The sequence below is a fragment of the Alligator sinensis genome, unplaced genomic scaffold (genome assembly GCF_000455745.1).
Source record: "Alligator sinensis unplaced genomic scaffold, ASM45574v1 scaffold280_1, whole genome shotgun sequence".
In the NCBI taxonomy this organism is placed as follows: Eukaryota; Metazoa; Chordata; order Crocodylia; family Alligatoridae; genus Alligator; species Alligator sinensis.
In genome coordinates, this window is record NW_005841835.1 from 3,630,987 (window position 1) to 3,644,665 (window position 13,679).

A 13,679-nucleotide genomic window follows, 5' to 3' on the forward strand; every position below is an offset into this window, starting at 1 on the left:
TGCATGTTTAAGGACAATTCCCACTCCCAGCCAGAGTCTGTCTGTAATGGGGAAAGGCAAGAATTGTATTGGGATGATATCTTTTATTGGGCCAACTGCATGCTTGGAGTAAAGTTAGACAAGCTTTTGAATGCTTTGAGCAACTAGAATAATGCTAATGGGGGAAGGGAGAGGGGCTGACCTGGAAGTTTTTGAGAGGCTAGCTATTATAGAATCAGGGTCTTTATATTTTTCCCAGTCTGGGAAAGGGTCCAAGATCCCAGCAACCAGGGCTGACAAAAATCAGTAGGAATGCTGATTTCTGGTGATACTAGAAGGTCTCTCAGGAAGGCTAGGGTGTAGACAGATTAGAGGGTAAGAAACTTTACTTTTTCTTCTGTTTCCAAACTTGTGGTCAATTTTGTTTGCAATTTTTTTTCTTCTACGTTATAAATCCTTTTGTTCTTTTTCTTAGTTACTGGTTGCCTGTAGGAGTTCTCTGGGTAAGTGATATTCCAGGCTAGACCACCCTACAAGAAAGGAAACCTAAAATTTCTTTCATAACCCAAAGGGGAGGCCACCTAGAGCTGGCAGAGATTCCCTTGCTCCAGCTGTGGGGGCAGTGGAGTGGAGGCTTGTATGGGTAAGGAGTTATCCCAGGGAAACCTTCATCTGTTCCTTGGGACAAGCATTGGGGCAGAAAGGAGAAACTCAGGGCTCTGGGGGCCCCCTACAGAAATGATTGTGACACAATATACAAATTAAGCCAATGATTCTGAAATGATAAACTTTATGTACACTATGAGCAGCCTCACTGAGCGCATCCACACATGCAGACACATGCACTTGCAGCAGCTCAAACAGGAACGGAACAAATATAAGCCAGGGATTTTTGCCTCGGCGCACGTGCCTGGACATGCACTTTGGTGTGGAGCAAGTTATGCCACTTGGTTCAGAATCTGCAGGGCCCAGCTCCTCCCAGATCTGCAACCAAGGGGAGCTAGAGCCTGGGGCCAGCACCTGTGCTAGCCTCAGCAATATAGAAACCTGCCCTGTGCTGGCCTCAGCAGTATAAAAACCTGCCCTGGTGAGCAGCTCAGGGCTACCTGCCCTCAGAAGCTTCTGAGGCCTGGCCAGTTGGTCTCTGGGGACACTACCCCTTGTGCCAGCTGACTGCTGAAGCAGCCCTAACCTGGAGTGGCCCCTGCCTCCTCTACCCACTGCAGCAGTCTGGGAGTCGGGGCTGCTGCCTGGCTGTGACCTGCTGGCACCTGCAATAGCATCCACCCCCTTGGACCTGCGGCCCCATGGCTGCGTGCCTGCCAGACCTAGATGGGGTGCCACCACTCTGCCATCTGGGCAGCTATCACCCAGAAGATGTGCTCCTTGCGGTAGCCCACTTAAAACTGTCCAGGTGTGTCCTCTTGGCCCCAAATGGCCAAGAGGTCAGCCACCTCATCTTCCCTCCAGCTGGGTCCCCAGTGCTGGCCCTGGACAGGCTCCTCTGCCCAGGTCTTGCTACCTGTCTCACCAGCAGAGATCCTGGTGTTCTCTGTTTAAAAGTTGCAAAATTTTCTGATAAGAAACCTAAATTCTCTCATTAACATACCCAAAATAGTGTTCTTTAGCTATTAAAATGAAATGCCACGATATATATAAAGATCAGTTGGGCAATGTTTTATTGATATATTTACAAGTTTAAAGCAATTTGGAAGCCTACCAGTGCCTCTATCATCATAATAAAATAAATTCTAAATACAGGGTCTTCATAAATTCCTTGTAAAGCACTTTTAAACTTTAATAACTTAGGTTGTAGGTATGATGGAAACAATTTTGTAAACAGCATCTAAAAGCAAATTTATTTAAGTTTTAGGACAACTGGAATACACAATGCTAGACTTCAACATAACCACCATCCATCATGATACAGTGCTCAATCCGATTTTCCAACTCCTTGAAAATGTTTCCCAGTTGCTCTTGAGTTACTGCACTAATTGCATTGGTGATCCTAGCCCTAAGTTCCACCAAAGAACGTGGTTTTGACAAGCAAACTACACCTTTAACATGTCCCCATTAAAGAAGTCCAGTGGCAACAGGTCAGGTGAATGAGGTGGCCAAGCAATTGGTCCACCTCTGCCTATCCACTTCTTGGGAAAAACATCATTTAGGAACTGTCATACATTCAGAGCATAGTGGTATAGAGCTCCATCTTACTTAACAATAAATTTATTACTTATGAAGTCAGCATTGTGTACTCTAGGTGTCCTAAAACTTTAATAAATTTGCTTTTAAATGCCATTTACAGATTGTTTCTATCAGACCTACAACTTAAGTTATTAAAAAGTGCACAAGGACTTTATGAAGACCCTGTATCTATACACTTTGGCATTTACTTTTGGCCTGTTTCTCATTAAAAAATATCCGAGCTGCCCCTATCCCCTTCAGTCACCAGGATGTGCAGTGCTGATCAGCACTGATATGCCAGTGCCCTGCCCCTGTCCTTGCACCTAACCTCTCAACCCACAGCCTGCCTCCCACCCCGTCCCCTCCCTCATGATCCACAGGGCCAGGTATGTGGGTGAGGGGTTCCTGGGGTGGCTTGTGGGGGTGCGCCCTGGAGGGGTGGGCTCCCTACCCCCCCACAGGGCACAGCTCCCCCACACAGCTCATGGACTGCTCTCCTACAGGGACTATAGCTCCACCCTGACAGGGCCACAGCCTCCCCACAGGGCCCACAGCTCACCCTCACAGCAGCAGTGACCATCAGGGCATTCAGGGCCCTCCTGGAGCAGCACAGCTTAGTCCCAGCTGCCTGGCACCCAGTGCTGCCTGCACCACATCGCACAGGCCCAACCGTAAGCCTTCAGGCAGCTGTCACTTGGGGCCCGGCACTGCTCGCAGGGACCACGTGTCATGCCAGGCTGCGTGCATGGAACCAGCCTGGCACAACAGTGCGCGGAGATCGTGGACGCAGCCCAGAGCCCAGCAAATATGCAGCACAGGGAACCTTTTTTTGTTCCCAGCATGCCTCTTGCCACGTCTCAAACTGATTTGAGACGTGGTAAGAGGCATGTGCGGGCTCATCTAGATGCACCCACTAAGGTCAATGGAACTATACAAACAACCTAATTCTCAACTGTGTCTGAGCTTTAGTGAGCAGGAGGATTTAATGAATCCAAGTATAGCTTTTTGATCTTTAACAGTTTTACACTAATGCAAGAGTGGCCAAGGAGAAATTCTAAATTCTAATCACTAGAAAAAGGTTTGTTGGCAGGGTAGACATCTGCTTCTCCATGTTCACTCTATGGAAGAAGAGGGAGTTTGCTGGGACAGGAGGCAGCTAAACTTCATCTACCGTTGGAGAGCTCCCCTATGAAAGGAGATTTCTTCATTACTTATTTCTGCTCAGTTTATTGCCACTTAGGAGAGTCTAATCCAGAGTGTGTAAAGTTAAGACTGTGTATAACCTTCTGCAGAATGTTACCAAATACAAGGGAATAAAACTCCAGCTGGGCAAGACTATATGGTTTGCTGCACACCCCCCTGGACTCCAACCTCAAATCACACACTCAAAAGCAAAGAAAAAATTAAAAATCAGATTTCAATACTTTAACGATAAGGAATACTGAAGAACTATAATATTCATAAACTAGGAATAATGGGTGCAAAGTAGTGGAGAGCAGATTCAGGTTACACATTAGGAAGAATTTTTTTTACAGTAAGGGTGGCCAGAATCTAGACTGGGCTTCCAGGAGAGGTGGTGCTATCACCTAACTTGGAGGTCTTCAAGAGGAGGCTAGATAGTCACCTGGCTGGGGTCATCTGACCTCGGTCCTCTTTCCTGCCAGGGGCAGGGGGTCGGACACGATGATCCTTTGTGGTCCCTTCCAACTCTACAATCTGTGAATCTATGAATCCAGAAATGCTAAAGTTGGAGTTTTCCATGAAAATTAAGGGAATTAGGCATCCAACAAACTAAATACTAAGCATGCCCTTAACTTTAAGCATATGTTTAAATCCAACTAATTCTAAAACATTCACTTTAATCACATTTAAGCACACATTTATCTGCTTTGCTAAACTGGGACTGGTCCAATGCCCATGAAGTCAATATTTAGTTTCTCTAATGAATACATTGGCCTAAAAGACTCAATTTTCAACTTCTGTTAGAAATCATTTGGAAAGTTTGGGTATTTAACTGGTATGACATCTAAAACATGCATTAAATATTGAAAATGTAGAGAATTCACAAAGTCTATTCCAATATTAAAATAATAATTCCAGGCTGCATATCTTACCTTGCCTGAGCATTGTTTGGGTCTTCCTTAATCACAGTTGTAAAATCCTCAATAGCAACAGTCAAAGCTGATTTCTCAAAGGAATGTATTCCATGTTTCATTAGTGCGTCTGTTCTTTTTGGGTTGCAACGAAAACACTACCATGAAAAATAAGAAGGCATACAATATTTGAGATCCAATAATTGTTATGCAATAGTCCTACCGATTAAAAATCAGAAACCAAATGGTAAAGAATGTGATACATAAATTATCTTCCATTCCTTAAAAAAATTTCCTGGTTCCTGAATCTCCTTTGCCATTTTTCCCCATTCATCTGAAAAAGGGAGCACACATCCAAATGAAACAAGCTTATAAATTAATAGTTAATTTAGTTCTCTCTCTGGGTGTGTGTTACAGAAATTATGTATTAACTTCCATGGCTCTAACATTCTTTCCTTTTCTCTTTCTTGTTAGAGTAACTCTTTCTGAAAGATGCTTGCAAGATACATATAGTTGCCACTTTACTTTAAAACAACAAAAAGGTAAACCTACTTTAGTATAATCTTCCATGGCCAATAACAATTCATTTGCATTCTCCAACAACTCAGCTCTCCGGAAATAAATGTCATCATCAGTAGGGTTGCATTTCTCTGCTAATGTGTAATTTATGATTGCCAATGCATTATTACCCTGCCTTCTATAAATTTCAGCCTTTGACAAATATGCATCTGAAATACATCAAAAAAGTAAAAGGCAATATGTAACAACATAAAATACTAACAATTCATCTGTCACTTACATAAAAATAATACAATATTAATAATAATAAAAGTAGGTCCCATTGTCTCTTACTCTTCAAGCAGACCACAAATTTTGGAACTATATCTCTGTCCTCACAACCTTAACACATACAACTCTTTTCTAACCCTCACAGTTACTGATAACACAGAACTGATAGCTCTTCTGAGGGTCCCTAGGTATGGAGAGTCTTTACTAATTCAGATACATTTAAACACATTTTACAGGGCACGTCTGCAGGTGCATTAACACTCTTTAGTTAATGTGCATTAAATCTAGTACCTCCGGGCATTTATACATATGCTTCGGAAGTGGGGAGGGGGCACTTTAATTGGATCCACTCTAATTAAAGCACCCAAAGTGTCTCATGCATCAGTGTCCGCATGCTTCAAAACGGCAGTGGGGTCATTTTATTTAAAACTCAAACAAGCTCCATTTTGAAGTGTGGGGGCACCAAAACACTTGATGTGGGAGGCTGCTGGAGCATGGTAATTGCCAAGCTTCAACAGACTCAGTTAATTGAGTCTGCTCCAACGCACTGGGATTCAGCATGTCAGAGCAGCCTCCCTGCTCATGTATAGGCACCCTCCTTTGTGAGGTACTAGGAAACTGCACATTAGCCTGCCTTAATGTATATTAACTAAATAGCAGGTTTTTTTAGTGACACTTTAATGTGCATTGAAATAAGCTAATGCACATTAAAGTACATGTGTAAACGTGCCCACAGTGTCCCAAAACTTCAAGGCCATTTTAGTCTAACTAATGTAACAGCAAGGCCTACTTTCATACTTCTGCACAACATTCTAAACTGCAGATTGAGATTACAAAAGAAATTCTACATATGCATGTATATGCATGCATGATGAAAGCTTCTAGCAACTTCAAAGCTAATATATTTTAAACTCAGCCTGTGGCATTGAGATGCACTGCAAAAAATGTAAGTTTGGACAAACTAACAGCCATGAGTTAGGTCATGTTTGTGTAAAACTTCTGATTAAACCTTACAAAAGAATGTTTATACCCATACACAAACCTCAAAACAATTTTGCTTCACCTTTCAAGAACAATGAACTTAAGGTAAGTAGCAAAATGTCAGTCTAAAACAAATTTGTTTGCTTATATATGAATAGCTAAAAAAGGGAGTCAATAAAATGATATTTTAGTCTTAAAATACATTTTAATCTTAACTGCTGTGGGTAGCTACTGATCCCACTATTTGCATGCAATAAAAATTAGAATAAAAGGAAAAATATGACTGAACTCCCCAAAGCACAAAATGGGACAGTAGAAACATCTAGTAGACAAAGAGGATTGATGGGCAGGGCTGAGGAGAACATGGTTTCTCTCTGCCTTAAAACAATGAGGAATCTCCAACCTCGCACAGCTACTTGTAGGATGGGATGGAAAAGAATTGGCTCCTGGGGCCATGTCCAGTCCCACCAGTCTTATCAACCACCCTAAAGCACAAACAGACTAACAGATACTTATCATAGGACTCTCTTGCTTCAGGAAATCTCTAGTTGATCACAGTCCCAGTTAGGTTTACAGGCAAGTCTATACTAATAGTCCCAAAATGCTGGCGCATGTACCATTTCAGACTCTTCTTTCTCTCAAACAAGGGGCCACCAGCCATTTTTCAAAAAACAATTTGCCTTCTACCTGCCCTCCTTCACATATATCCTTTTTGTTCTGCCAGCAGCCAGGTGAAGTTTCCCCCTGTTTAGTTCCTCCTTCCATTCTAACACCTTTCAAACGATAGTTAAGGCCCTGGTTGACTAAACGCATAACAGCTCATTGACTTATATTGGCTAATGCAGGGTTTGTAAACCCCTTCTCAAGATCAGTATCAGCTTTCTTAATAACAGTAATGGATAAAACTTCATTATACTTGTCTAAATACTGAAATAAAATACATAGTTACTGTTCTAAAATATCTGACTTTGGCTCTGATCCTGCAAATACTTGGGCTTACGTTAAACCTTACAAGCTACAGGTTACCCTACTGAAGAGACTTAAGAACATGCAAAAAAAACAGTGTAGAGTTGGATAATTTGTAAGAAATAAAATGTTTAAATTCAGCAGTCATAATCCAAGGCACTCACCCACACTTTTTTTGTTCCACTTAATTATATAATTCAGGTCATCCAAGGCAGCTGGAATTTTGGCTTGAAAGAGGTAAATTAAATGTCTGTGCCAATATGCATTAAGTAACAGTGGTTCTAATCTTATAGCCTATGAAAGAAAATGTTAAATAAATATATTATTTATACTTAATGTGCAAGGAGCTTCCTGAATACAGAGAATCAGTCCAAAATGCAAATATTACATAAATAATATGAAAGATCCAAAGCTTGCACACACTTGTTAATTCTAGCATGCAACCAGTTCCACTAAAATGCAACCAGTTCCATTAAAATAAATGCAGTAGCATGCAACCAGTTCCATTAAAATAAATGCTTAAGTGTAGGCAGGGTGAAGGTGTAAATTATTAGGATACTCAATTTAAAGTATAAAATAGCCTAGGGGGTCACACCACAGTCCATCACTTTTTAAAAAGTGAAATGTATTTGAATTATAAGGGACAAATAAAATTTTGCACGCTGCTGACCTATCTGCAGGTAGTAAACATTTTGCATTTTTTCATTTTGTAAAATATGTGAGCTTGGGCCATATGTGAACTGTGCTACAGGTACTGCTCTGAAAAATATTAAGTGATTCATTAACAGGAATCACTTGATGGAGAAATTGCAAGGCAAATAAATGTCTTACCCTTTTTAGTCATGAGGTCTATTACAGATATCTAACAACCACAAAAGAAATATATATGCAAAATTGACATGAGTGTATCTGTTCTCCTATTAGTCTGGTAGATCCCAGCAGTTTTTATCTTCAAGTCAAGTTGCAAAGCTCCCCTATTTTCTAAGGCTTTTTGTAATGATAAAGATATGAAATTAAAAAGATAATGGCAAGTATTGTGAATATTTTAATTTTAAACATTTTAGCAGATTATGCCCTAGATCCTGTTCTGCCTCTAAGAACAGGTTCTTATGAGGTTTTTTACATTTCTAAATCACAAAATGGAAGGTTTTTTCACTTTGTGCAGTAGACACAAAACACTAAGGTGCCTAGATTTCTTACGTGTCTCCATTTTCTGGTTTGAAAAGATCCCTAGGCAACTAGATTTGGGACACTGTGCATGGTACAACTATTCAGAACAGCCTCCTAGATGTCTAACTCCATCTAAGCCATGTGTGATCAATTTCTGTCTGGGAAGCAAATAAACTCTGTGCAAGGCCCCCAATTCATCAGGCAGGCCAAAACCAAACTAAAGTGACTGCATGTCACTGAGATGATGATGGCAGAGAAGGACCCATTCACAATAATCTAGTGGTTAAAGCACTTGCTCAGGAAGCAGATCTGGGGTCTAGGCACTCTTCAGCCAGAGGAGATTTGGATTTACTTCTCCCACTTCCCATGAAAATGCCCAAAGCACAACCTGTGGATCAGATCCTCTATCCCTCCAGCTGAAGATGAGCTACTGGGTGCAAAGGAAGGCAAGAGTCATGGAGCCAGGAGGAACGCAAGCAAGAAAGAACCTGACTGTCACCTAGAAGAGTGAGCATTCTTCTGGTATCTTGGCCACTACTGTCAAAGCTGTTTAGGCATTGTACCTGATGGCTATATAATGCAAAATGTATGAAGAACTGTCAAAGGGCACCTGGGCAACCAGCCTCAGAAACCAAAAATGACTAGACATTATGCTAGCCACCTCATTTCCTTGTGTGCCTTTAACACCAGAAACTGGCATTTTATTACAGTAGTCATTGAATGCCTAGGTGCTATACAAACATGCCATAAGAGACACCCTCTGTCACAAGTATGCAAATATGTGGAAAATCACTATTTGCATGAAGGCTTGATTTAACCATGCTTTCTTTCTTCAAATGAGGCACTCTGGAATTTTAAAGGTTTGTTTCAGGGTTTTAGGTTATAGCCGTGTTGGTCTAAGGACATAGGCAGACAAGGTTCCTTGGGTGAATTTGGTATCTTTTATTAGACCAACCCAAACAGTTGGAGAATAGTTATTAAGCAAGCTTTCGGGTTCAAAAACCCTTCGTCAGGCTAAGGAAGTTTCAGCAGTTGGTGTGTGCTCTTCCTGGATGGAATGAAAGGTTTGTTTCAGCTTTTTGTAATTGTTTTTAAGCCTCTTTTTGTTATAGGGATACAATTTGTTATATCAGACAAATTTTGTAATAAACTTACTTTTTCCAAATCCTCCATAGCAGATTTTAACTTGCCTAGCTTCCTGTTTATCGCTCCACGTCTACAGTAGTGAAATCCTGAGGAGTTTCCTTCCTTCACTATTAGGAGTGTGAGTCTGCTAATTTCTGCTTCTAAATCTTCAATATTAACAGCTTCATCTTCTACCAGAAAAGGTTTAATTGAATCAACTAATTCTATTTCTAGATTTGGCTTTGTTTCTTCTCCAGAGTCCGGTTTTTTAGTTTCTGTTTGTATGTTAACGCCTTTTTCCTCAGAAGGACTCCTGCTTGGAGGGAAAGTTTCATCAAACCAACTATACCAGATTTCTTTGACCCACTCACGAACACCAGTCTCTTCTGGAATTCCACCTTTACTTTCTGCAAACTTTTCAAAATCTAATAAATGAGGAAGACTGGGACTTCGATAATATCGGACCGATGGAGGTACTTTGATACAATATTTACGATGTGAATGAAGGCTTCCAAGGGATACAGAGCTGAGTCAGAAAAATATGTTAAAATTAACTAGAGGATCTTCAAGTTATACATATAACATGGTCAGGATTTGACAATCAATAACTTTTCAACTAATAACAAAATTGGTTTAATGAACAATACTTGTATATTTTTTACCTAACCATTAGTGAAATAAAATAAAATAAAAATAAATCACAAGCAAACACAAATACACTCTATTTTCATCTGTGGTCCAAGTCTTCCCACAGCAGTAGCATCTCTGCTCTGGAACTCCCTCCCCATTGTGGCCCACCAGAGCCCAAGCCTGGACATCTTCCAGAAGCACTGCAAGACCTTTTTATTTGGGCACATTTAGAAAGCAAGGTAAAGTGGGGTTACTGTTTGGGGAGTTTTTGTTGTATATCTTATACCTTATATATCTTATTTAATATTTTATTTGCTTTTAGAAGTTATATTGTCTTTGATTGTAAGTCACTCTGAGCCTTTTTTTGAGAAGGGCACAATATAAATCTAATGAATAACTAATAGCATTCAGCATCTAGTTCCCCCTCCTGAAATGTTTCCAGTTTAGACTAAGGACAAAGCTAGGCCTGAGAAATAGACAAGTTCAAGAGCTACATAACAACCTAGATAACTAGATTAAATACATTCATTATAGATACTAATGGGATTCTAAGCAGGTCAACAAGAGTATGTGTCTAGGCGCATCATTACTGTAACATGTGAGAAATTAATCTCCAAAAGGGCATTTCCAAAACCAAGCCCATAATGAAAGCTTCTTTGTAAAGATCATAGATAGCCTCTGAGCTGGAAGCCTTAATAATGTTCAACATCAAAATCTGCTCTATGTCTGATTTAAGACCTATTTCAAACTACTCAGTGACAAAAAAACATTGCAGTCTTTAGCAGCTAAGCTAATCTTTAACACAAACAATGTTATCCCTACCACCAAAGAAGGGAGTGCTAAGATGGAATGTAGAGATAATATTTTACATTTATCCAGACACTTTCATTCCAAAGAATCTTATTTTCTCAAAATAAAAGAAAACTAGACACATATAGAAACACTAAAGTACAGCCACTTCTGGGTGAAAGACATATAGCACACCACACAGAAATGGAGAACCTTAATCTTAATAAAAGTGCTATGAAAACTCTTGTCTCAAAAAGCATGGATACCCCCTGTTTAAAAAAGTTACTTTCAGAAAACTGTCATCATGTTCACCCAACTTAAAGGCACCATGGCAATAAGCCACACTACTCAATTTAGACAGCTTTTTAAGCCAAAGGAAAAAAGCAATGTTGACATCATAAGAGTCCGTGAAAAGAGAATTGCCAATTAGCTAAAAGGTAAAATGGATTGAAGGATCAGGACTCAGTATCACTATATATGCAATCAGTGCATGCTAAAAAACACTAGAAGGTGCATAAGCAAGTACTTCTCCCACACACATTTAATGCAACAGTAAAGATGAATAACACTTAAGACCTAGTTTGTTATCCAATCGCTATACTAAAAAGCAGGTTTAAGCAAAAGTATTAACATGCTTTTATTGCTTCTGTGGCACTTTAATCCCTGATTACCTCCTGAGGTCACATCTCTTTTTACCCCCATCACAAATGAATAAGATAGTGATAACTAATAGATTTGAGTGATCTATGCATTCAAACAGGGTAAAAAGATAGAACTGCTTTCTTGGATGTAATCTGTGCAACTAACAGGACAAAACAGCCTAGGATTTCAGTTCCCTGTAAACACAGAATTTCTTTTTGTTCTTTCAGAGGAATGCAGTCTGATAGTTTTAGCTGTACTGTTGCAACAATTAAGCTAATCTTCTGGCATGGACACACAATATTCAACCTTCATTACCAGCTGAGTACCACTGTCCTCAAAAAAAAGTTTATTATGCCCTTTAAATAATTTCTAAATTTGAGTAATATTTGGCATTCAAAAAGTGCAAAAACATAAATAAAAAGATGACAATTGATTAAGTTATTTAAAAATATAATATATATTAATTAAAGAAAACCTTTCAAGATTCTTTGGGGGTTGATTTAATAACTGAATCACAGCTTTCAATTTTGTAGAGTCTATTATCTTCTTTGATCTCTTTGATTTCTTTCTTTTTGGAAAAACAATGTATTTAATCCCAGCCTCTCGCGCTCTCTCAGCAAGAACAATGTCATTCTCACTGTCTCCTTGTCTGGTCAAAGAAGGCTGTTTTTCCACTGGCATTTCTGTCAGTACTAATTGAGGCTCATCATAGTTTTTATTCAATAGATGCTTAGTAGGGAAACTTTTCTCACTCTCAGTCTCAACCTTTAGCTCAGATATCTGTTGCTTCATAACCTTCATCTCTTTCATGCTGGTTTTGAAATTAGCTGACATCTTCAATTTTGTTTTTTCTTTGAAATCAGCCATCTCTGGTGCTGAGACTGATCTTTTAATCAGATTTATCTGTTAGGAGGAAAAAAAGCTAGTTTTATTTGATGTTCATTTGAAATAAGATTTATATATTCCAACTGCATAGTCTGAATGAAATGTATATTAATATTTTATTTGAAAACAAGGGAAAAGAAACTCTTTCAGTGAGACTATGTTATGCAAAAATTTAATTCAAAGAAAACACAACGTATCCAGAGTCATCAGAATATTTTTCAAAGTATGTGTGTCTGAACAATATTGAAGGCTGCCTGCTGCTGGCTGGCAGGAGAGAGAGGAGGAGACAGGAAAGGGAGGAGGGCAGCAGGGCAGGGAAGGAGAAGTCTCCCTGGTGCAGAGCCCAGCTTGTGGCCCAGCTCATGGCACAGCTGCTTCCTGCAGCTTAGGGCAGGAGCAGCTCTGGGACTTCCTCCTGCCTGCCACTCCAGCTGGGAGATGTGAGGACACACTATGCAGGAAAGCCCAGCTAGCTGGAGGCCACAGGAGCAGCAATGTGCAGCCTCCTCCTTCCCTGTGGGGAGGGGAGATGGGCAGGGAGTAGAACTGCTGCTTCATGCTGCTTCACGCTGCTGATCCTGTCCCTTCCCCACCTGGGCTCCCTACACAGCCATTTCTCCCAACTACCAGCTGTGGTACTCTATTCTAAAATGAGGCTTTATGGGCATGTCTATACATACATTAATGCACCATTGCTACTTCACATGAAGTTTAGTACCTCTAATATGAGGTACCAACTAAACGTGCAGTAGCCAGTCTTTTTGTGATGATTAATGTGCAGTAAACTAATTCTACTGCACATTAGTGTATTAGCATGGCTTTTACTATAATGCGCTAATACACAGTAGAATTAGTCTACTATGTATTAAGAGTCTTGTGCAGATGCACCCTACTTTCCCCATGAGTGGGGGGAAACATTATCTTGGAATCAAATAAATATGGCAGGTTACATATAGAAACTCTTGGAATACAAACTAAAGGACAATTACATCCTATACTGTCTGCTTAACTACCTAAAAAGTAAGGAGAAAGGAAGCACTTGTTGGGGGCTGGACTCGATCTTCCAAGGTCCCTTCCAGCCCTAATGTCTATGAAATCTAATGTCTATGAAACTAAACAAAACTGAAATGTAAAACTTTATAATTATAACTAATATTTTTCAGCCTAATGCTTAGTTGTGGACAATTCCTAAAAAATAATTAAATTTACATAATAAATATAAAGGACCCATGAAAAAGAGAGTACATCCATTTTCAGCTTGTTTTAACAATGATTAAAAGTACTGGTCTTAGAAATGCCAACTTTCATTTTAGGCAGACAAGGTTCCTTGGGTGAATTTGATATCTTTTATTAGACCAACCCAAATAGTTGGAGAATAGTTATTAAGCAAGCTTTCGGGTTCAAAAACCCTTCGTCAGGCTCAGGAAGCTGCAGCAGTTGGTGTGT

The 13,679-nt window shown here is 39.9% G+C and overlaps 1 protein-coding gene across 1 annotated transcript in view; it reads right to left on the bottom strand.

Moving 5' to 3' along the window:
• Positions 1-13,679, bottom strand: part of TTC6 (tetratricopeptide repeat domain 6) — a 127,879-nt gene that overhangs the window by 71,827 nt on the left and 42,373 nt on the right. The window contains exons 13-17 of the mRNA XM_025201442.1: positions 11,824-12,251; positions 9,318-9,813; positions 7,157-7,286; positions 4,809-4,984; positions 4,278-4,414 (exon numbers count right to left, since the gene is read on the bottom strand). Of these exons, the coding sequence (XP_025057227.1) occupies positions 4,278-4,414; positions 4,809-4,984; positions 7,157-7,286; positions 9,318-9,813; positions 11,824-12,251 (1,367 nt within the window). The remainder of the gene's footprint in view (positions 1-4,277; positions 4,415-4,808; positions 4,985-7,156; positions 7,287-9,317; positions 9,814-11,823; positions 12,252-13,679) is intronic.